At 34.8% G+C, this 24,919-nt stretch overlaps 1 protein-coding gene across 7 annotated transcripts in view; it reads left to right on the top strand.

The window, feature by feature from the left end:
* Window positions 1-24,919, top strand: part of DIAPH3 (diaphanous related formin 3) — a 490,541-nt gene that overhangs the window by 214,420 nt on the left and 251,202 nt on the right. For all 7 annotated transcript variants that reach the window (XM_055360754.2, XM_055360755.2, XM_055360758.2 and 4 more), the window contains one exon: window positions 21,012-21,107. In XM_055360754.2, coding sequence (XP_055216729.2) covers window positions 21,012-21,107 — 96 coding nt within the window. The remainder of the gene's footprint in view (window positions 1-21,011; window positions 21,108-24,919) is intronic.

The following is a 24,919-nucleotide window of genomic DNA, read 5'->3' as shown; positions in this document are numbered from 1 at the left end:
ATTGTTATGGAAAATACTTGTAAATTAACCTTGAGTCGTGAAGGAAACAGGACAGAAATACTCACCTGTACCTCTTGACCCTGGTTCTCATGTCAATATTACTCTGTGGAAGAGGGCCTCCCTATTTCCTAGCCCAGCAGCTTTGTGCTTAAGGACTATTTCTTCTCAGAGCTCTGTAATTCCTATTGTATTAAGTGCTTAAGTCTTAGTGCTAGTGTGGCTTTTTTTTTTTTTTTCTGTCAGCAAGTGAAATTGGCTATACAAGTCATATTCCCTCAAGGCTAGCTGCTACTTAGTACTATGCCTAGGATTGCAGCTATCTGCTATCAATAAGCAGGGCTCTTGTTTTGGTTACTGGGTCCATCATGGCAAATCATGCAGCCAGCTGAACAGTTATTCAGCCAAGCAGCAAATAACATTGGATGCCTCTCCCATGAAAGGTACTGTCCTAGCTCCGGGGATACAGTGCTGAGCAGATAACTTCTTGCTTTCCTATGGTATATAATCTAATGGAGAAGACAGAAAATAAATAGGCCAACAAAAATGACTGTAGTTTTTGAATGTGCTATGAAAGTAAATGAGCAAGGTATGATGAGGGGTGTGTTTAGAGAGGATAGTCATGGAAGGTCCTCAGATTGGAAAGAATCTGTGATCTAGGATCCATCAGAAGTTTAGTGTGACTGGAGACAAGGGCAGGAGATGAGATTTGAGGTGTGGATTTTTTGTAAAATCTTCAAAGAAACATTTGAGTTGTTTTGAAGCATGAGTATATGATTTTTGAAAGCAGGGAGGAAGGTGAGGGCCAATCCAGCAGTAGGAGTGGTAGGGCCAAAGGAAGCATTGGTACAATATTGAAATACCCCTAGCTTAGGGCATAGTTATGTAGATGTTGATGATGGTGTTGCTGGCCCGCAAGAGGGAGTGGTGGTGTTACAAGTTAGTTAGTGGCCAGTTATGAGCCTGGAAAGATTGATTACTAAGGGCAAGTTCTTTCCACATGTTTTGCCTCTCTCCTTTCTAAAAGGAGGTGTAAAGGATAATAGCCTCCCCCCCCCCCTTTTTTTCTAACACACAGAAAAGTTGCTAGAAACAAGTTAGTGTTAAACATAGTAGTTTTAAATTCAACTATGCATTAATAATAAATGTATATATTTAAACTATCAAAAATCCCATTGTACACAAGGTATGGGTAGCAGTAGAAGTCAAATCTATCAATTTTTCTTTCCAAATTTGAGTCCTTACGATTCTGCTTCCTTGTGAAGATTGGTTATGTGTGATAATTTTTGAAACAAGTGTTCCTATTCTCCAGTTGTCTTCCAGAAAATAAAACTGCAAATGCCTAAAGCTTTTGGATTCATCTATATTTTAGTCAAATTTTCTTCTACACTCTATGGAAAACTTATTCAGAGCTATAGTTTGCTTCTTTCTCTATATGTATACAAATGCATATATTTATATTTGGAAAATAGCTCTTCATAGAGAAGAGAGGAAAGGAATGCATTCCAGTTCTGTCCCCTGTTAATCATTCATGGCCTACATGTAATACCATTTACTTTGTGAAGATTTTCCTGGTCCATCTACTGAGATGTTATTGCCTCTTTTAACTTTCTAAGTCCTCCATCATTTTTTTTTTGAGACAGTGTCATGCTCAGTCACCCAGGCTGGAGTGCAGTGACATGATTATCACACACTGCAACCTTGAATTCCTGGGCTCAAGGGATCCTCCTGCCTCAGCCTCTCAAGTAGCTGGGACTACAAGTATGTGTTAGTATGCCCAGCTAATTTTAAAATTTTTCTTGTAGAGACATGGTCTTGCCATGTTGCCCAGGCTGGTCTTGAACTCCTGGCCTCAAGTGATCCTTCCACCTTGACCTCTCAAAGTGCTGGGTTTGCAGGCATGAGCTACCGTGCCCAGCCTCCATCATCTTTTCCCTTGGTTGGCCTCAAGGAAATAGTAGTAATTGTTATTATTAATGAGTATTAGTGAGACCTCAAATAATTGAGGCCAATCAAAGCCTTCGGTCATTGAAAAATTTACTATCCTTTTAATAAACTTTTACTGGGCTTCTGATAGAATAAATATCAGAATTTGCTTGAACTCTGTAATGCTTTTCACTTTATATAAATGATTATGTTATTGGATAATTTTATATCTTCACATCTTATTGTTCCAATAGATCTTCACATCTTCACATCTTATTGTTCCAATTTCAACCGAGATTCTTTATGAGCAAGCCTTAACATTTGACTTTTCTGTATTCTTCTATAGAGAGCCTAACTCAGTGATTTGGGAGTGAGTGAGTGAGTGAATGAATGAACGAAATGGATTAAGATTTTCTTTATCATGACAGGGAAGCCCTCAGAGGAGCTCCATATTGAGAACTATTACATTTCCAGTTGCTATTATTGTTCTAACAGGGCTTTCTTGGTCCTGTGTGCCTGTGTTTGTCCTTCCCCAGGACACTCCATTCCCCAGGAAATGGAGTGTGGTACAGTAACAGTGGTCTAGAACCAGGAAGCCGATTTCTTGTCTTGAATCTACCACTAGGTAGCTGTGTGCCTTGGAGAAATCAATTCTCCAGGCCTTAGTTACATATCTATAAAATAAGAGTTCTTGGTAGCTTAACATTCTATGATTCTTTGAAACTGCTGATCTTCGTTGACATTAAGAAATAAACTGCCAAAATAAACTTTTTTTAAAAACCAGAAAGCCCATTTTGTTCAGACTCGATAGAAGAGGAAATGTGCTAACGGTGTTAAATTGATCATATTTCTTTTCTCATAAGAGAACGAGATTATTACATCGGCACAGTTAAAAGTAGATGCAACAAATGCTTATATATATATGGAAAAATATGCAAGAATATTTTAGTAATATTGATAGCAAAGATTTATAAACAACTTGAATGCTCATTAATAAGGAAAATAGCTAAATTATTATATGTAGCCAAATTATGGTACCAGGTGATATGCTATGAAGCTGTTAAAACAAATGTTGTTGATCAAGACATATGAACATGGAAAATTACACTGGGTTTATTGCTTTGTGAAACAAGTAAAATGCAAAATAATGTATATGGTATGAGCTCATTTAATTAAGGAAAAAAACCCTTCAATTGTATATTTGTATACATGTGTATACATCTTTTTTGTTTATGTACACCCTTATACACTTATATGTGTAGCCTTTCAGAAGGCTACCAGCAGTAGCTTTTGTTAACAATAACTATCATTTCAATAGTTTCCTTTGGGGAATATTTGTATTAATGTGTGGGGAAACTTTACTTTTTAAAAATTGTACTTCTATATTGTTTGAATTGTTTCACAATGAACTTTAAAAAGTCAATATCTTTTCCTGGGGGACAAATCTAGAATAATATGGCAATTAGCTGGAATAGCATGTTTAGATTTTTTTGAAATCCTTATATATTTTGATGTGTATTAACTAGAAAATAAAAAGGCAACTTTGCCTTAGTCAATATAAATGAATCTAAAAAAATTGTTGCAAGATCTGTGAGTCATTTGTTTTATTTTTAAAGTTACAGCTTAGAAATGACTTTAGCTTTTCAAAGTGAAAGAAATTTTTGTCAAGTATATTACATACACAGGGTTACATTAATTCAATAAACTCCATTCAGAAAGCAATATATTTGATAGTTAATTATTCCAAATGGTGCCTGTGATCAAAAGGGACACTCATTTGTAATGAAGGAAATCTGTATAATGGTTATCCTGAAGAATATTTGCTCAAATTTGAGGATGGAAGTAATTGATGAAGTGAAAAATCATATATATCTTCTTCAGGCTTAGGAGGAGCAGTTTGTGAAAAGCTGAGAAATCATTATGAGTATTTGAGAAACTAAGCCAAAAGAGCTAAGTATGGGGATAAGATGTTAAATTTGATAATTTGAGATAAGGTATTACATAGGTCAATAGAAATACGTGTTTTATATGTTATAATCCCTTTGGGCCTTTGCATGTACATATTGGGAAGAAATAGATATTTTTTTTGCCATCCTTCTTGCTGCCTTATTCTTTGAAATATGAAATATGATATTTGCTGCTAGTATAGATTTTTTTTCCTAATTGAGTTGCAGGGGATTTTATATCCAATGAGAATTTTTCAGTTGTTACTTGAAAAATCTAGTGCAACGTAGTAAATATTTTTTGAAAATATGTCTGCTGACTCTTTTAGTGCTTTTACATCTCCCATTAACCACTTACAAAGCAAGATATTGTCACAAGCACACTTGTCTAAACATACTATGCACTATTTTTGTCTCTAGCGCTTGCCCCATATTGGTAGAGGCTTCTGTGAGACGGTCTTCCTGTGGAGGTCCAGACAGGAAGCTGGCCACAAATACCCTCTGCTCTGGGGGTCTCTAATATCTCTTTAGTTATTTAGTTTAGTTATTCTTTGGAGTTACTCCCCAGGTGGCTCTCCTTCAGCCTTGCACCATGATTGGGGAGGAAGAGAGCACACCCTCCAGAGGTGTATATGAATTCTGATCTTGTCCTTCTGATCCCCTGCGAGTTCTCTCTTGGCCCAGGAAGGGCTTTTGTGTCTTCCCTATGTCTGACACTCTATCCTTTTCTCATGTGCTGCATCCTTCCTAGCCACTCCTTATAGTAGGGCCCTATTCTCAGTTTTATATAGTTAAAAGAATGTTTTGTGACTGCATTAATTTTTTTTCCTGTAAGTAACCAGCTTTTGCAATTGAACCACATAGCTTTCAAGACTATTGTCTCACTGTAGATATTAACAGAAATCTAATTTTATACTCAGTGCTGAGGAATGACCTCTTATTCTAGGGTTTATCTTTTCTCCCCAGAGGAAATAAATGCCATTGATCCTGAAATGGCAAGGCTATGGGACAAATTTCAGGAAAGAAAAACATTAATCTCCAGTTATCATCTCCAGTTATTATCTGGCTCCACTTTCTCTGCAGGGTAGAATGAATCTTAGTCATTCTGCTTTTAATTCCATTTAGTTCTTCTGTCATCACATTTGCAGTTTCTACTGATGGGCTAGATAGGCTTTGAATGGCCAGGATGGCATCAGCACAAGAATGAGAGTCCACAGTCCTCATTTTCATTTGCCAGGCCCTTAGCCTCTTATGGGTTAGTTTTCTTATTGGAAATAATGGTTTCTTATTGGAGATTTTTTTTAATTAGATGATATTCCACTGTCCATTAGATAATATCCCACTGTACATTTTAATTGGGAAAAAAAGGATTTGAGTCTTACAGAAATTCAAGAAATTATATGAAATGCAGATTTGATGTTTCCAACATGACGTAAAATAGTCTTAAGCATATGAATATGATTTATTAAAACATTTTAGAGATTAGAAATTTTGACATGAGCCAGAGAGTCCCAATTAATAGGTGTTCCTGGATGTCAGAGGTATTCTGTTTAGTATTGTGTTTCTGTTCTGCGTTGGCTTGTTGGTGTATGTCTTTTGAACAAAAACTTTTACTTTCTGACATTTTCATGAAGCATTTAAAGATAGTTTTTAATTAGTTACGTTGGGGAGTTTACAGTAAGGGATATTTCAGTTCTTGTAAAGATTCTTCTTCACTAAGATGTTAATTCTTCTCTGCCCAAGTGTCAGGTGGCCAAACATAATTGTAAAGTAATTGAGTTTAAAGTGAGATTTCTAATACAATTTAAGCCACTGCATTCCCATTAACGAAAGGTTACCTCGCTCCCCATTTCACAATACAGCTCTGTTAAGTACGTTCTTTTTAATAGCAGATTTGGTTGTTACACTGAAGGTAAGATTGTTTAGGGGAGTGGGGGCAGGCTCGAAAACATTGGGAGATTTTCATTTTATAAGTAGCCTAACTTTAAATATGGACATTGGCAAGGGGATGAAAGTATTGCTTATTTTATATTCTTTGGAGTTTTTGTTGGGGCTTGAAGGATTATAAACCATCCAGGGATTTCTGAATCCTGACTTGGCTTAGCTCTCCATTTTTCCTGTGGGATTCCTTAGTGATACACACACACACACACACACACACACACGCCTCATTCTCCCTGTAGATACATATACATATGTATTGTTTAACTAGAAAATAAAAAAGTGACTTTGCCTTAGTCAATATAAGTCAATATGTATATACAGGGTTCCACAAGAAACCTAGATAAAGAGCCATTTCATTGTTAACTTGGCATTTGTCTGAATATTCCAAATACATCTCCCTGGTCTCTGGTCCTGGGTAAATGGTTTGAGGCTTTTAAGCATAAGGATGGCTTGGGTTTTCTTTCCAGAATCTAATTCTATACATTATCCATGTGCCACCTGTCTTTATGCGACAAAGAACAAGAAGCTGAAGAGAGTCAGTTTCTGTGTAGGAAAAGATGAAGATCTTCCTTTCATGTAAAAGTCTGCCCTGGCTTTATCACTATGCACCTTTAATGACGGAGTAATTGATATGGGCTACTATAAGCTTAGAAATCTGACAGCTGGGTATTCAAGGAAATAGAAATGCGATTAGGTTCTTGAAACACTGAATTGCCCAAGAATGAAATTCTTTGTACAATTTGGAGAGGTAATCTGGGTGAGAGGTAGAAGAGAAATCGTTATTTTGTAACAGCATTATCTATATCATCATATAAATAGTCAAACCAATGTATAAGTTTGAGGTGTGCAGTGAATAAGGACCAACTCTGCCTTTGAACACCTCTTGGGAAAGAACGTATACGTTTTAAATGATCCCAGTTTGGTCTGATTAATTTTACAGCCACTTAGATTTTTGTTCTTCATTTGACAAAGCAAAATATTAACTACATCATTCCTACATAAATTTTCAAATCAAGAGGTCAAATTAAAATGAGTGATTTGAAATCAAGCCTCATAAAGAAATTTTTTCTATTTTTAAATGTTGTGGTTAAGTATACATAACAAAATTTTACCGTTTTAACCATGTTTAACTGTACAGTTCTGTGGCATTAGCAACACTAACGTTGTGCATCCATCAGTACCATCCGTCTTTAGAACTTATCTTCTCCAGCTGATACTCTGTACCCATTAAACACTAACTCCCCATTCTCTACTCTCTCAGGAAGATTATTTTTAAAAATATCATTTTCTAATCACAATATAAAATGAATCCTGCTAGTCTTCCTTTAACCTCACCTCCTTATACTACTAGGGAAGTGTATATGGAACATTTGGGTTGCAGTTAGATGGTACAGTGGAAAAGAGGTCTGTATGTGAGCTGGGCATTTTATTAATTTTTTTTTTTTCCAAAACAAGGTCTGCCTCTGTTGCCCAGGCTAGAATGCAGTGGCATGATCTTAGCTCACTGCAGCCTCAAACTCCTGGGCACAAGTGATCCTCCCACTTCATCCTCCTGAGTAGCTAGCACTATAGGTACATACCACTATGCCCAGCTAATTTTTACGTTTTTTGTGGAGATGAGTACTCATTTTGTTGCCCAGGCTGGTCTTGAAATCCTGGCCTCAAGCAATACTCCAGCCTTGGCCTCCCAAAGTGCTGAGATTACAGGCCTGTGCCACTGCAAGCCGGGTGTTATAAATAGCTATATAGGATGTACACAACACAAGCTCCAGCCAGAAGGTAAGATAACATAGAACTACAAATTTTAACAGCCCAGATTAATAAAAATTCCAAATTCAGGAGATTGTGGGGACAGAAACTAGCACAGAATAGTTTATTCTTGAACACAGATCAGGCAAATAATGGAACTCCAATTAGCTAGACCAATTGGAGACCAGAATGATCTGGAATGCTAACTGGGGCATTATTCTTAGAGCACAGAGAAATAAAGATTCAATAACTGAGAAACTGGGCAAGTGACTTGAATTCCCAACTGAGCTATCAAAAACAAGAACGTAAAAGCAGAGAGAGAGAGGATAACTACGTATCAGAAAATCTAGATAATAAAAGTTGAGTTCAGTTGAACAAATACCTAGGTATTATCTCTACCTTCTCCTCCTCTTTTCTACCCTGGCACACCCACACCCCATTCCCCACACAATAAAGCATTTTCTTTCTTTTTTTGCTTCCCCTCCCCTCCCCTGCCTCCCCACCTCCCAAAACAAGATCACAAAATTATAGGCATGCTGTCGTCAAATATAGAAGTAAGTTTATTGTAAAATTCTACTACTTAAGCTTGACCATTTTGCTATCAGTCAATTCTTTTTCAGTATTTTGGAATAATGGTCATTTTTGTGTCAGATCACTTCTCTTCTATCAAGTCTTGGATAATCACTCTGGCTGTTTTGATGATTGTGTTCTGTTTTCCCCAGGAATACACCAGGATGGTCTGCCTATGATTTAATGTGGCATTGCTTTTTATCTGTTTGTTAATATAATGTATTGTTACTTCTTCTAGTCTCAAGTTGCTTAGCATTGTGTGTACAAATACTAGTAAGCTGGTTTATCAACTTTTTCCATTCGACACCATGCTAGAGATCCTGAATTACCTGTGTTATCATTTGGATTTAGTTCTTCTAAATTAGGAATGTACACTGAGTTCTCACTCATGACTTTTCTCCTCTCTTGTACTTTCTTTTGTATATGTCTTCGTATGTCATACACTAACTTTCAGAGTTGGTTTTGTAATTTATTCTAGCAGAGATATATTTCTACCATCAGAGAACATATGAGAGAATGTTATACGTAAAAATAGTGGAAAAATTATTATTATTATTATTTTTTTGAGATGGAGTCTTGCTCTGTTGCCCAGGCTGGAGTGCAGTGGTGCAATCTCAGCTCACTGCAAGCTTTGCCTCTCAGTTTCAAGCCATTCTCCTGCCTCAGCCTCCTGAGTAGCTGCGACAACAGGAACCCGCCACCACGCCCAGCTAATTTTTTGTATTTTTAGTAGAGATGGGGTTTCACCATGTTAGCCAGGATGGTCTCGATCTCCTGACCTCATGATCCGCCCACCTCAGCCTCCCAAAGTGCTGGCATTATAGGCGTGAGCCACCGTGCCCAGCTGGACAAATTATTTTTTATGAATATACATGTATGATTCCATGACTGGGAAACACCAACATTCCAGAAGAATTCACAGGGGCCAGATACTAGAAGTATTTCTTATGGTGGTGAGATTTTGAGGACACATAAAAATTTATGGATGTTTTCTGGAGAAGTTGTGATGAGCCAAGAGAGATGATGTTAGAACAGGATTCAGTTTTCCATCAGTCGGGTTTTGAACTCTCTTTCCTGATATCTTTTACTTTCTTCTCTCAGTCCTTAGATCTATTCAGTCAGAGCTCATCTCAAATTGTAATGAACCCAGTTAACACTAAGATATATGTGATAAATAGGCTTAACTTTTCAGGATTATTTTTCTCCCTAATCCACAGCTTGTGAATTTAAAAAGTTGTTTCATCTGTGATTTTGAATGGTGTTAATATTTTATTTGATTTGAACTCTTGTTATTCTGCTAGTTAAATCTTTGGTTATGAGGGGGTGATTATACCCAAGGAGACCTCAATAAAATGGTTCTTTTTGTAGGGGTCATACTTTTGAGATGAGCAAAGTTGCTAATTATTATAATTTAGAAGGTCCTTGGATATTAAGCAGTTTTTATGAAATATTTTGAATTTTAATTTCATATAGGATTAAAGAGGTAGGGGAAGCATTCTTTAGGTAGCCTTTGTAAAAATCGTTATTGTTTTGAGGTATGTACTTTAAGTTTTTTAACAAGGTATTTCCCGATACTTTAACAGTTCTTTTGTACATATGACTATGGCTAAAAAAAATCTAGATATACCCATAATGAAGGGTTTATTAAGTAGTGAGATTCTTATTCCTGTCCATGTAGGACTTGACTTGCAGAAAAAAGACCTTCAAGACTATTTGTTTTGTGACATTGTCTGCTAAAACAGAATGTCACAGAAAGAGAAATACGCATTTATCTGCTACATTTTTTATGATTGCTACAGTTGAAATAATCTGTTTCACAAAATTTTATTTAGGGCTTCAGCTACTCTTCCTATATATTATATAATTCTTAGCCTTGAATTGTCAAACAGACTTCTTTTTGCTAGTAAAATATCCTGATTAGTTATGGCAGTCATATATTAGTATTTGAATAGAAAAATAGCCTATCTGTTTCTCCACTGATTATTTTCTATGTAGTTAGGTACATACCCATTTATTTATGTGCCTAGAAATATTAAAACTTGGTTTGGGAAGCCAGATATGACTAAAGTGATTTATACAATGTGATTTTCAATACCAAAGCATTTACTTCGATATTTTCCCAATGGTCTATTGCCATCTCATAAAAACATTCCAAATTTTTTGACTTTTTTTCCTATGTATTCTGTATCATTTGCTTTTGAGCTACCTAAACCTTCTTTGAAACCATATTGTCCTATCAACCACCAATATTGTTAACTCTCAGAAATTTAGTTTTTTTCTCAGTCGTTTGCCTATTCTCCATTTCTGACCTTTAAGTTTAAGATTATCAAGTGTATTCCATTCTACTATATGGCTGAATAACTGAACCCTATCCAAAGCAAAGTTACCCACTACTTGAGAGGTAGTGATAGGCGCATTCTTGACTTTTCCTTTGGAACCAGAGTCATCCTTCTGTATTTGCAGGGGATTATTTCCAGGAACCCAACAGATACTAAAATCCACACATACTCAAGTCGTAAAGTTGGTTCTGCCCAGCCTGCAGTTGACCTTCCATATCCACAGGCTTTGCTTCTTGAGAATACTGTAGTTTCAGTCTGTGTTTGGTTGCAAATGGGAGTCTGTCAATATGGAAAACTGACTACATTTATTGAAAAATACCTGCATATAAGTGTACCTGTGCAGTGCAAGCACGTGTTGTTCAAGAGTCAACTGTGTAGTTATTTGCCAAAGCTTTAAATCCTGTTCATTGTGTTCTGGAGACTAAACATTTCTCTTCCCTCCCTCAGGCCTATTCAGTTTCCACTAACTGTCCTGGTGAACATGTACAGCAAGGGAAAATGTGGATCAAGTGTAAATGCAAAGTGTGGGGAGTTATCCTTTCTAATGTGCTTGGTTGCAGACTGCTTTCCTCATGCAAATTCCATGTCCCAGAGGATGCTCTAGGCTTGCTGTGTGGTGGTCAGTTCCTGGTCTCAGGTCTGCTCATAGCCAAGCCTTATGCCACCTTCAGCATGTAGCTTATATTCTCTGTGCTTAGGTTTCCTGATTTATAGAATGAGGTGGTTAAAGTCCATACTGAAGGGCCGTTCTGGTTCAAAAATTTGTATCTTTCGAATTTTGATACTCTTTATCAGCCTCTTAGAATCTCATGAGTTAGAAGGCAAAGAAAAATAACAGCCATTATGCAAGTAATTCGTAGATATCTACCCATTTGAAGACTGTTAGGGACTGGTGTTTTTCATTTTCTAGGTAAATTATTTTGCTTACTTTATTTTTTTAGTTGAGTTGAATTTATTGTCTTCTCTCTGTGTCATAGAGAAGAATGCTTGCTTATTTATTCAGATATACTTATTTTCATACTCTTAAGGCTAGTGTAATTACAGTCTATTTAAAAAGGTAATTTATTATAAACATTAACATGTAAAATTTAATAATATCTATGCTAAAGGCATACCAGAAAAAAACTTAAAAGGCTTAATATTTTAAGTGCATATTGTCATAAGATACGTTTAACCAGGGAGCACCAACAAAAGCAGAGTAAACACTTATTAGTAACATTTACTGATTTAAAATACTCAGTTATAGAAAGAGAAAACTGGTTTTTATTACCTTTTATGCCTATACTGACTACTAAAACATTTAAAACTGCATATTCTGAGGTGTTTTTTCTTTTGCAATGGTGAAATAATGTATGATAACATTTATATGAAATCTTACTCCTAAAAAGCTATATTTTTAATCAATCTGATTAGTACATAATGGAAAATGAACTGGAATAATATGTATAACCATGTGACATGGAATTATGATTTTTAAATGGAAAATTTAGTATGAAAGAAAGGATTTTGAAATGATATTCTTTATATAATTTTGCTACTATTTTTGAAACTTTGAAAATAGAAAAAGAATGAAGAGAAAATGTAATTAAAAGAGACTTTTTCAGTTCATGGCTCTTGGCAACATAGAAACTTTTGTCATCTTTGACTTCATTCTGACATAAAACCCTTATAAAATGCGGCATATGCTGTGTTAGTGATCAGAACAGTTTTTGAACGGTATTAATCTTCTCTTGGAAAAATGGAGCCTTACACAGCATCTCTAGGAAGTAAGATTAAACACAAAACTCTAATGGCAACAAAGCTAGATCACAAGTATAGATGGCACTAATAATCTGACTTTATGATTCAGAGTTTCATGTTATATTTGAGAAAATCTAGTCTTTCAGAGATAAGTGTATTTTGTACTGGCTTTAGAAGAGTAGCTCCACCGATTCATGGGTTTGAGCCTGAAGTGTGCTTTACTCTTGAATGCTAAATTGTGTTTATGGTCTCTGATCGTACTCTTCTTTGTCACCACAGGGGAAGGGTTACATGAAGGTATTTATCATCTCATTTCATTTTCACAACTACTCGTAGAGGGCCAGTATCCCTATATCATAGGTGAGCAATCACAGCCATAATGAGGTTTAGCTACTAGCATGTGGCAGGCTGGGATGTAGAACCTGTTGTCAGGATTCCAGGCCTGAGTTCCCAGACAGAGGACCCTGCCCTTCCTCCAGGCATGCTAGTATTTTACCAGAGGTATTGCCAGCATGGCTAGCAGAAATAGTATTTTGTACAAAAACTTCGTTCTCACTAAATGTCCTCCTTTATTCTCATTTGTTTTTAATTCATCCTTATTGTTGCCAACATTTATGTGCGGCTTTATCAGTGGTCTTTGCATAAAACATTTTTGCTGGTTTTCCACTGATGCAGCCCTGATTGCATTAAAAAATAAAAAACAAACAAAACTTTTGTTATCTCTCAATATGAAAGATTTTTCCAAATCAATCTTTTTGTATAATAGACTCATTATCTGGCTTCATATCAACAAAAAAGTATTTCTCTTTTGGTTTTAAAATTTCTGTTGTTTTCTCTCTTAGGCAGTTCTGCTTCTTTGTATCCCTTTGTCCATATTCTCACTATCTAAGTTCCATTGATCCTTTGTCCCAACAATCCTATGACTATATGATAGCAGTGAAGATGGTAGAAGAGGATTACCTTACTGGGTATATACTCACCATCCTGAGTATGCTGATACATTAAATTAAGTGAGTCTAATTTGTCATTTTTATTTTCAAAAGGTAGAATTGGTTAAATTATGTCAGTGTCTTATTTGGAGGTTGAAGTGGTGAAGGTTGCTTGTATTTGTTTTTTTTTAAACTGTGACACCTAACATACTTCATAGATAGTGAAAAGAATATTGGAGTCCAAGTCAGGTGGTCATCATTCTTTTATCAGATTTATTGCTTAAAATTACCCTAAGCATTATTTTTCCTTATTGTGATGATGATGATGACAATGATAGTAGTAGTAGTATTAGGATGACTATAATGAGAATTATATAAGAAACGGAAACAGAAAGCATTCAGTGCAGTACTTAATAGGGGTTCAGTAAATGTGATTTAAAATTTACGGTTACTTGTGTCTTTGACGTTTTTCTTTAGGTAGACTACGAAATGTTTCAGAATGTAAAAGGATACTGATAATGATGAGAAAAGTAAACATTTTAAAAAGTTACAGTCTGCTCTTAAGAATAAAGACAAGAAAATAAAATGTATACATTTTCTGAGAAGTTGAGGATTGCTATTTGGTCAGGTTAAGGAAGGGAATCCTACTAACTTTTTTATTAGCCTTCATCTGAAAATTTTAACTAATACAACAAGACCAGAAACAAGGTTTAAATTCTGGGAATAAGGAGATGAAAGTGTTGTTATATGGTACCTGGAAAACCTGTGACAGTTAGTGGAGTAGTTACTAGGATTGATACCTGTATCATCATTCCCATTTTCTCTTCTCCACATCTGTATGTCCAGCTGCCTCTTGTACATGACTATGTGGATATACAAGAGCTTCTGTAACTGAACATGTTTTAAACTGGACTAGTCCAAACCTGTTCCTCAATTGTTGCTGAATTAAATAAACATCACCATCATTTATCTAAATAAACATCATCATTATCATCTATCTGATTGCTTAAGCCTGAGTATCCTCTTTATTCTCTTTTACTCTGCCGATTCATACATATATACACACAAGTGACCACATGTATGTCCATCCAAAAGATATTTGTTGAGCACCTGATGTGTTCCAGGCTTTAATCCTGGTGCTAAGAATATAGTGACAATCAAAGTTTCTGCCTCTAAGGATCTTATCTTCTAATGGAGGAAGAGGGACAATATCAAATTTATGATATGTAAGGAGTAAGTGCTTTGAAGGAGAAAAAAGGCAGAGCAATGGTGATAGAGAACACCAGGTGAAGAGTTTGCTTTCTATATAAGGCAGTAAGGGAAGGCTTTGCCATTAAGTTTTTAACAGGATTCATTTGCTGCACTGTAGTGGAGAGACTACAGCTAGTCAAGCCTGAAAGCAAGGAGACTAGTTAGAAACCGGTTGTGGTCCAGGTGAAAAAAGATGTTGGCCACAAAAAGAAATTGTAGCCAGGGCAATGGTGAGGAGTGATTAGTTTAGTGAATATTTTGGAGTTAGAATCGACTAGATTCACTGATGGATTGGATATTATCGTGAGGAGAATAGTAGCAAAATTCAAGCGTTTGACTTGAAAATAGCGAAAAGAACATTCCCATTTTTTAAGCTGAAGAAAATAGTTGGGAGAGGAGATATGGAGTTAGGCACGTATATGTCAGGAGTTTGCTTTTGGGCATGTTAAGTACAGGTGCTCATTAGACATCCAAATAAAGATGTTGAGAGGGAGCAGTTGGTTATTCAAGTCTGGAGTTCAAGAGACAGATTTGGGCTGGATCAATAATTAGTCTATTTCCGACTATAGAATCAACTTTTGGAACTCATCCACACTCTCCTTCCCTGTTGTTATTGCCCTTGGTGAAGGTACCATTTACTTTCGTTTGGATTACTGTTAACTTCCTTCAGTCTTGCCCTTCTATTGTAATTTTTGCCATTCTTCTAATCCACCTTCTTTAGCCTGAGTTTTTCCTAAAATATAGTTATCCTGATGTCTCATGTGCTTAAATCTTCAGTGGCTCCTCATTAGTGTGAGAATAAAATCCAAATGTCTTAGCCTGGCTTAAAATATCTTATGTGATCTGGTACCTGACTCATTTCTGGTGTCATTTATTTCTGTTTAATATTTTCTGTTCTTATTATCTTCAAGTCTTTCAGTGCCTTTAGAGTTTTTGCACCTTTACACCTTCAAATACTATTCTTCTATTGTTGTGTCTTTCCCACATACCCCCACCTTCTTACCTGGCTGACTCATTTTTCCTTTCAAGCTTTGCTTAGGTATTTATCCCAAAAGGATTATTTTTGACAAGCATAGTTAGGGTGCTCTTCTTTATTCTTGTGTAGTTTTCACTATAACATCACTAATACATCCATGTATTATAATTGTCATTTATTTTATAGTCACTTATATTAGACCTTAAATTCTTTGAGGCAAGGAATTTCTCTATCTTGTCTAGCATTGTATCTTTGTTGCCTAACACAGTCTCTTTTTAGTTGCTTAATAATTTTTTTTATCTGAATGAAAGACAAAATAAGTAAAATCCTGATTATAAAACATGTATACAAAATTAGGCAAAGTTTCTACACAATACCTAGGAGTATAAATGTCCTTTGGATACCTAACACTTAACATAAAATATACAGGTCATGTATGAAGAACACTGTGCTAAGTTGAATAATTATAAACACATGCCATGTTTATGATAAGGAAGTTCGGAAATTGTCAAGATATTAAATCTCTCAGAATCTATTTGCAATTACCTTGCAATTCAAATACAGTTCAAATGGATTTTATTTTTAGACCTTTTGGATTGCTCTAAAGTTCATGTGGAGAAATAAATGAGGGCCGGGCGTGGTGGCTCACACCTGTAATCCCAACACTTTGGGAGGCTGAGGCTGGTGGATCACTTGAGGTCAGGAGTGTGAGACTACCCTGGTCAACATGGTGAAACCCTGTCTCTACTAAAAAAAAAAAAAAAAAATACAAAAATTAGCTGGGCATAATGGCATGAGCCTGTAAATCCCAGCTACTCAGGAGGCCGAGGCAGGAGAATTGCTTGAACCTGGGAGGCGGAGGTTGCAGTGAGCCGAGATCACACCGCTGCACTCTGGCCTGGGTGATAGAGCAAGACTCTATCTCAAAAAAAAAAAAAAAAAAAGAACAAAATTTAGATATGGAGAAAAATAATTTGAACAGCCAATGAATAAAATGTATCATAAATCTATAGTACTTAAGACAGGGTGATAGCAGTGTTAACAGTAGCACAGAGAATAATGTAGCAGAACTAGTAGCCCAGAAAAATAGAAATAACGTATCTAGACACTAGGTATATGATCAAAGTGTAACTTAAAATCAGTTGAGAAAGATGGTTAATTATATAAAATGACACAGAAATATCAAATGTTTTGAAAAATGGAAAATTTGATTCTTACCTCATGCTATGTACCAAAATATATAATTGTAATATACAGGTTGAATATCCCTTATCTGAAATGCTTTGGACCAGAAGTGTTTTGTATTTTAGATTTTGGAATGTTTGCATAATACTTACTGGTTGAGCACCTCTAATCCAAATCTCTCTAATCTGAAATGCTCCAATGAACATTTCCTTTGAACATAACCTTTGAGTGTCATCTTGATACTCAAAGTTTCAGATTTTGGAGCATTTCAGATTTTGAACTTTACCTTTAGTGATTCACATATCTACCAAAACACATTGCTACACTCTTCTTTCTTATCAAGTTCCCAATTTTGTCCAATAGCGACCTCACCACCTCCAGTGTGGGACTGCCATACGATCACATGTGCCACCTGACTGTTACTGCCATTCCCCAAGTACAACCCCCAGGGGCCCAAGGACTAGTCTTCCCAGAACCTATGTTTGCTGCCCAGGGGATGAAGGACTGATGTGACTAGGGCCTGCTGGTATCCATATACATGCCACTTGGGCTCAAGGACAGACCCACCTTGGATTTGGCTCTTCATCTTCATCACTATGAAAGTCATACCAAAGCCTCCACAAACAACTGCAGCCTAAGCCACTGAGGAAATCTCAGACACTGCTGATGATTATAGCTGAAGAAATCACACAGACTATGTGGCTGCTCCCACCCAAAACTCCAAACACTCTACTTAATCGATGCTGTAAATACATCTGCAGGAAAAAGTCTTAGCTTATTAAAGCTACTCTATAATATTACAAGTGATTATTACAGGAGGTGCACAGATATCACTATAGGGACACACAAAAAAATCTGAAAAAGAAAGGAAACATGGTACCTCAAAGGAACATAGTAATTCTCCCATAACACACCCCAAATAAAAAGAAATTTATAAAAGACCTGAAAGGGAATTCAAAATAATGATCGTAAGGAAACTCAGTGAAGCACAGAGAACACAAGTAGACAATATAAAGAAATCAGGAAAACAATTGATTAGAATGAGAAATTCAACAAAGAGATACATATAAAAAAAGAGCCAAATAGAAATTCTTGAATCAAATAATTCAATAAAGGAAATAAAAAATATAATCAAGACCTTCATCAGTAGACTAGACAAGGAAAACAAATAATTTCTGAGTTTGAAGATAGGTTTCTTGAAATAACCCAGACAAACCAAAAAAAGAAAAATAGAGAAAAAGATTTAAAAAGTCTGTGTGACATGTGGGATAAAATTAAGCAAATATATATTTGTGTTTTGGGATTACTGGAAGGAGAAGAGATGGGAAAAGGCATAGACACCCTATTTAATGAAATAATAGCTGAAAACTCTCTAATCTTGGGAAAGAAATAGAAATCCAGATACACGAAGCTCAAAGATTCCCAAATAGATTCAACTCAAAAACTCTTCTGTGAGACATATTATATTCAAATTTTCAAAAGGCAAAGGCAAAGAGTGATTTATAAAAATAGCAAGAGAAAAGTGTCAAGTCACATATAAGAGAATACCCATCAGACCAACATCAATTTTTTTAGCAGAAAATTTACAGGCTAGGAGAGAATTGGATGATACATACAAAATGCTTAAAGAAAATAACTGTCAGGTAAGAATGCTTTACTCAGTATAGCTGTTCTTCAGAGATGAGGGAGAAATAGTCTTTCCCAGCCAATCAAACACTGAGGGAATTCATCACCGCTAGACTCCCTGCTTAAGGGAGTCATATATCTGGAAGCAAAAGAAAGCTGTATCTACCACTGTTAAAACACATAAAAGTAAAAAGCTCCCTATAGAGCAGACACACAAATGAGAAAGGATGCAAATATTGTTATTACAGAGAACCACCAAACTACAAAGATAAACAGAGAGGAAGAGAGAAACAAAGGATATACAAAACAATTAGAAAATGATCAACAAAATGACAGAAGTAAGTGCTAACCCATTAATGACCTTGATTATAAGTAGTGTAAATTCTCTAATTGAAAGTTATGTACTGGCTGAATGGATTTAAAAAATGGGATGCAAATATATGCTGTCTACAATAACTCACTTCACCTGTAAAGATAAACAGTGACTGAAAGCAAAGGGATTGAAAAAATGTAATGTATGTAAATGAAAAGTGAAAGTGTGCAGGGATAAGCTATACTTGTATCAGTCAAAACAGACTTTGTCAAAAAAAGATAAAAAGAGACAAGATCATTATATAATGATAAAGGGACCAATTCAGCATGAGAATATAACAGTTTTAAATGTGTGAATGCCCAGTGCCAGAACACCCAGATTTTTAAAGCAGATATTATTATATCTACAAGGAGAGAGACACTCCAATATAGTTGTAGTTGGAGAATTTAACTTTCAGCATTTGTCAGACCATCTAGGGAGAAAATTGTCAAAGAACTATCAATCTGAAACTGCACTGTAGACCAAATGAATCTAATAGACATTTACAGAACATAGCATCCAGTAGGTGCACAACACACGTCTTCTCTTCAGCTCATGGAACACTCTCCAGAATAGACCATATGTTAGGCCAGAAAACAAGTCTCAACAACTTTTAAAAAATCAAAATTATATTAAGTATCTTTGTAGCTCACAATGGAGTAACACTAGAAATCAACAACAGGAACTTTGGGAACTTTACAAATAATATGGAAATTATACAACTTGCTTCTCTAATGTCCAATTAGACAATTAGTCTCAATGTCCAATATGTCATGAAGAAATTAAGAAAATAAAACATATTTCTGAAATGAGTTAAAGTAGAAACAAAATATACCAAAACCTTTAGAATATAGCACAAACAGTACTAGGAGGGAAGTTTGTAGCAAAAAATGCCTACATAAAAAAATAGATTTCAAATCAAGAACTTAGTGATGTATTTCAAGGAACTAGGAAAACAACAAACCAAACCCAAAGTTAGTAGAAGGAAAGAAATAATAAAGTTCAGAGCAGAACTAAATGAAACAGATAAAAAAAGAAGACACATTGCTGGGTGAGGTGGCTCACACCTGTAATCTCAGCATTTTGGGAGGCTGAGGTGGGAGGATCACTTGAGGGCAGGAGTTCAAGACGAGCCTGGGCAATATAGTTGGGCTCTGTCTCTATGAAAAATAAAAAGAAATTAGCTGAATGTGGTGACACACATCTGTAGTCCCAGCTACACGGGAGGCTGAGGTGGGAGGATCAATTGAGCCTGAGAAGTCAAGGTTGCAGTGAGCTGTGATTATGCTGCTGCACTCCAGCCTGGGTGACAGAGCGAGACCCTGTCTCAAAACACACAAAAAACAAACAATATGAGATTAAACAAATGAAAAGTTGTTGTTGTTTTTTTAAATTAAATTGATAAACCATTAGAAGAAAAAGAGAAAACCCAAATGAATAAAATCAAAATCAAAAAAGGAGATATTACAACTGATACCACAGAAATAACAAGGATTGTTAGAGGCTAATTATGAACAAATGTTTGCCAACACATTGGAAAACCTAGAAGAAATGAAGAAATTTCTGGACACGTAGCTACCAAGATTAAATCAGAAAGAATAGGAAACCTGAGCAGACCAATAAAGAGTAAGGAAGTTGATCAGTCTTCCAACAAGACTGGATGGCTTCACTGTTGAATTCTACCAAGGTTTTAAGGAAGAACTAACACCAATTCCTTTCAAACTATTCCAAAAATATGAAGAGGAGAGAATTCTCCCTAACTCGTGCTACAAGGCCAGCTTTACACTAATACCAAGACAAGACAAGGACCCCACACAAAAAGAAAACTTAGACCAATATTCCTGATGAATTTAGATGCAGAAATCCTCAACAAAATAGTAGCAAAACAAATCCAATAGTACATCAAGAAGATAATACAGTATGATCAAATGGGATTTATTTCAAGGATGCATAGATGATTCAACATTCACAATCAATAAAATTATTCTGTTAATTTTTCATAAGCTATGTTTTTAAATAAGAATGGTATTTTATATTAGACATAAAATGACTGTGTTTTAGTTAGCATTCTTAGAGCTAGCTTCATAATCCAATTAAAAAATATAATCCAATTAATATACTTGCAACTTGAGTGCAGGTATTTTAATTTTTATAACCGTATCCTGTATGCTATTCAAATGAGCTAATTGTAGTTATTCTTATACCCATTGGTATTGGTTTCCATAGTATACATAAGTTTTATTTTTGTTTTTCCTGTTAGACCTTCAAATATTTACTTTCCATAGTTTCTCTGGCATAAAAGCTCCCAGTTTCTATCTTCAACAGTTCAGGTCTTGAGATATCTATCGTTTTATTTGTTTTTATAACTTTTATTTAGAAGAGCTACATCCTTTTTAGCTTATTTAATGATAAAAAGTTCACTTTTTCCACTTTTGTATTTGAATGAATTACTGCCCCTAACATGGATCTATCTTGGTTTTACAGAGAGAAGAGAAGAGGAAGATATTGAAGAGAAGAAATTGATTAAGAAAAAAATTAAAGAACTTAAGTTTTTAGATTCTAAAATTGCCCAGAACCTTTGTAAGTATGACATTCCAATACCATTCAAAGACAGTGGAAATATTTCTTTAAATGATTTCATTTTCTTTGAGACCGATTATTCATTATTTGCTACTTCCATTTTGTTATTATATGCATGATAAATTCACAGATAACTCTCCTGTAGGTAAATTATGGGATTAAATGCTTCAAAAGATAAGTGCATATTAGAAAATACAAATAAGAAGAGGTTTTAAAATGAAATTCTACCTTTCATAACTGAAAAAAAAAACTACTCTTTAAAGTCCCTTTTTTAAAGTATAAAAATAAAGACTTAAGGAATTTAGGTAATGACATCATATTTTGAAAAAAATTGGTACTGTATTGCTTCTTTTATAACTCTGAATCTCTAATATTTGTGATACTTGATCACACATAAAGGAGGTTATAATATTAACGGAAATAAGGATGGTGAGTAAAGTGAATTCAGTTATCCCATATGAGCAGTTCAAAGCCTTTCCTCAAAAGTTCTGAGTAGAAATATTTTAGATTTAATTACTGTTACAGGAGCTAAATACTCAGTATTAAATTATCTTCTTGACCAAATTACTGTGAGAGAAGAAGGCAAATAGTTTTGCTCTTAACTCATTTCTAACTACTCTAAATGCATCAAAGGTAGTTATGCTTAGAGATGATATACTATGGTCTGTATATATCACTTTCTGATGGTGCAAGAGGGATATGAATAATGGGGAGAATCTAGATTGATGAAGAATTAACATGGTTTTTAGTCTCCCTCAATTATTACATGCCTCAATTGAGCTTTTAGCAAGTATGGGAATAAAACAGTTCTTCAGCGAGAGGATAAAGATCCATGCTACTGATTAAAGAGGGAGTTATGTTAGAGGCAATATATTCAAACGGTAGAGTTGGCATTCCTTTTATGAAAATTTCAGAACCTCCTCTCCTTCGTAATCACTTTGATCTAAACCCATCTCTTTTCTACAATGCAGGCCTGCCAAGATCCCCATGGATAGTATGGCGGCATTGGTGTATTGTCTAGTATTCAATTCTCTATTTCTGGGCACTGCTGATTGCACATCTCTGCCCCTGTCAAGTTAGGAGTCACCAAGTGACATGCTTGGACCAGTGAAGATGGGAGTGGAGTTAATGTCACTTTTTGGGGTGGAAGCATTTCATTGGTGGTTGAAGAAGCTCCCCCTGGCACCCAGAATGGCATTCAGAGTGGTGTCCATCATCCTGATATAGGGATCATAATTAATAATTAACAGAAACTGGTGTGATGAACATATGGTCTTCATGAGAAATAATTTGTGTGTGTTTGCTTGGACCACAGAGATTTTGTTTGTGTTTTTTGTTTTTTGCATGATGTACATATTTTAGGGAATTTCCCTCCCAAAAGAACTTTGTCTCGGTTCAAAGCACTGTGTTTTGAACTATGTCAGATAATGTCAAAAAGTTCCGTATCTGTGATCTAAAAGAGATGATTTTATTTTGAAAAATGTTCATGACCTGCATTGCAAATTACTAGTGTTGATTCTAAATAGTCTTGTAATAGTTCCCGAAGAAATATAATGTTTAATAGAATTCTTTCTGAATGGGTCAGCTGTGGTAAGTTAGCCTAAATGTCCATCTCATAGTTAAATAACTTTTTGAACACGGTTATTTATTTATGTATTACAGAACATGTTCTACATGGGATTTCAAATTTAATTAAAACAGCTAATAAATACTGATTACCTTTGTTTACTAGTTCTGTATTTGGCCCTTTAATCTTCACTACAACCCCACCAGGTGGGTATTAGCATTGACAGTATAGGTAGGGAATCTGGTGGGTGTAGCAGTTAAGTGATTTCCATAAGATTGCTCATTTTGAAAATATTTTAATGTTTATATAGTTTAATGTATATCTGTTCCTTTTTACAGAAAACAGAATAACATATTTATGGAGAAAGATCCTGTTTGCCTTGTTTAATTTAGCTAGAGTATATATATCCTATTCATTTAATTGAGAAACATGTTTTAAAGTGTAAGATGAAAAGATACAGAATTTATACCATGTCATATTATGATGTAATCCATTTTAAGATTATTCTTGTCCTCTCTGATGGTAGCAGGCATTATGATTTAAGCTTTAAGAAGCTTTAGCAGCCTATGATCTTTATTGTAATTATAGTTTTTTGTCATGAAATTTAGAGTTTTGAGAGTCTGAATTCTGAGATGAGTCTTAGAACTGTTTTGGAATGAGATAAACTGAAATAAAACAGTGGTCAGTAGTAGAATACTGATTCTAAAATGGAAAGGTTCATTTCTAAAGTTCATTGAAGACAATATTATGGGTGTGTACTAGATTAGAACTTTGGAGAAAGAATCTAAAAGTCATTCATTTATCTACTTGTCTATTTAAAAGTGGTTTTGGTTTCCTATATTTTTGAGTTCATAAAGGTTTCCAGATACTCTAGGATCAAGAGAAGGCTTAGGAGTTTTATAAGTTTCATTTGTTTATGATTTTTTATATTTAAGGTTGTTTTCTGTAAGCAAGTACAGCTTAACTTATTTCTGCCTATTTTTATTCTCTTGCCTAATTGCCCTGGCTAGGACTTCAAGTAATATGTTGAATAGAAGTGGTGAAAGTGGAGATCCTTATCTTCTTCCAGATTTTATAGGAAAAGCTTTCAACTTTTCTCTGCTTGTTAGGATGATAGCTGTATGTTTGTCATATATAACACATATATTTATTGTGTTGTGACACATTTCTTCTATACCTAATTTGTTAAAATTCTTTATCATAAAAGAATGATGAATTCTGTCAAATTATTTTTCTATCTGTTGAAATGATTATATGGTTTTGTCTTCCATACTGTTAATAGGGTGTGTCACATTTACTGATTTGCATGTTTTGAACCATCCTTGCATCTCTGGAATGAATCCCATTTAATCATTGTGAATGATCTTTTTCATGTATTGAATTCATTTTGTTGAGAATTTTTGCTTCAGGGTTATTGACAAGTAGCTTTCCTTTGTTGCATTCTTGCAGGTTTTGGTTTCAGGGGAATGCCAGCCTTGTGGAGTGAGTTTGGTAGTATTCTCTACTCTTTGATTTTTTTTGAATAGTTTGATAAGAATTGGTATTAGTTTTTACTTACATGTTTGGTAGAATTAAGCAGCAAATATATTAGATCCTCAGCTTTTCTTTGGTGGGAAACTACTTATTACTAATTTCAGTTTCCTTACTGGTTATTGGTTTATTCAGGTATTGTATTGTTTTATAATTCAATCTTGGTAAGTTATAAGTTTCTAGGATTTTATCCATTTTTTTTCTAGGTTATCCAATTTATTGATGTATAAGAAATTATTCAAAATAGTCTCATATAATTCTTTTTTTATTTTTGTGGTGTCAGTTGTAATATCTTTTCATTTATGACTATGTTTATTTGAGTTTTCTTAGTCTAAATAAACATTTGATTATTTTATTTTTTCCAAAAATGAAATTTTTGGTTGTTTTTTCTTTCTTTCTTTTTTTTTTTTTTTGGTATTTTCTAGTCTCCATTTCATTTATTTCTGCTTGGATCTTTAATATTTTCTTGCTTCTACTAATTTTGGGTTGAGTTTGTCTTGTTTTTCTAATTCCTCCAGGTGCAATGTTAGGTTGTCTGAGATTTTTTTTTTTTTAGTGTAGACATTTATTTCTGTAAACTTCTCACTTAGATCTGCTTTTGCTATATCCCATATATTTTGATATGTTGTGTTTCCCTTTTCAATTTTCTAAATACATTTTTATATTGAAGACTTTTAATTTCTTCATTGACCCATTGGTTATTTAGAAGCATGTT

Source organism: Gorilla gorilla, chromosome 14 (assembly GCF_029281585.2).
Source record: "Gorilla gorilla gorilla isolate KB3781 chromosome 14, NHGRI_mGorGor1-v2.1_pri, whole genome shotgun sequence".
In the NCBI taxonomy this organism is placed as follows: Eukaryota; Metazoa; Chordata; class Mammalia; order Primates; family Hominidae; genus Gorilla; species Gorilla gorilla.
This window is presented reverse-complemented; position numbering and strand designations above follow the sequence as displayed.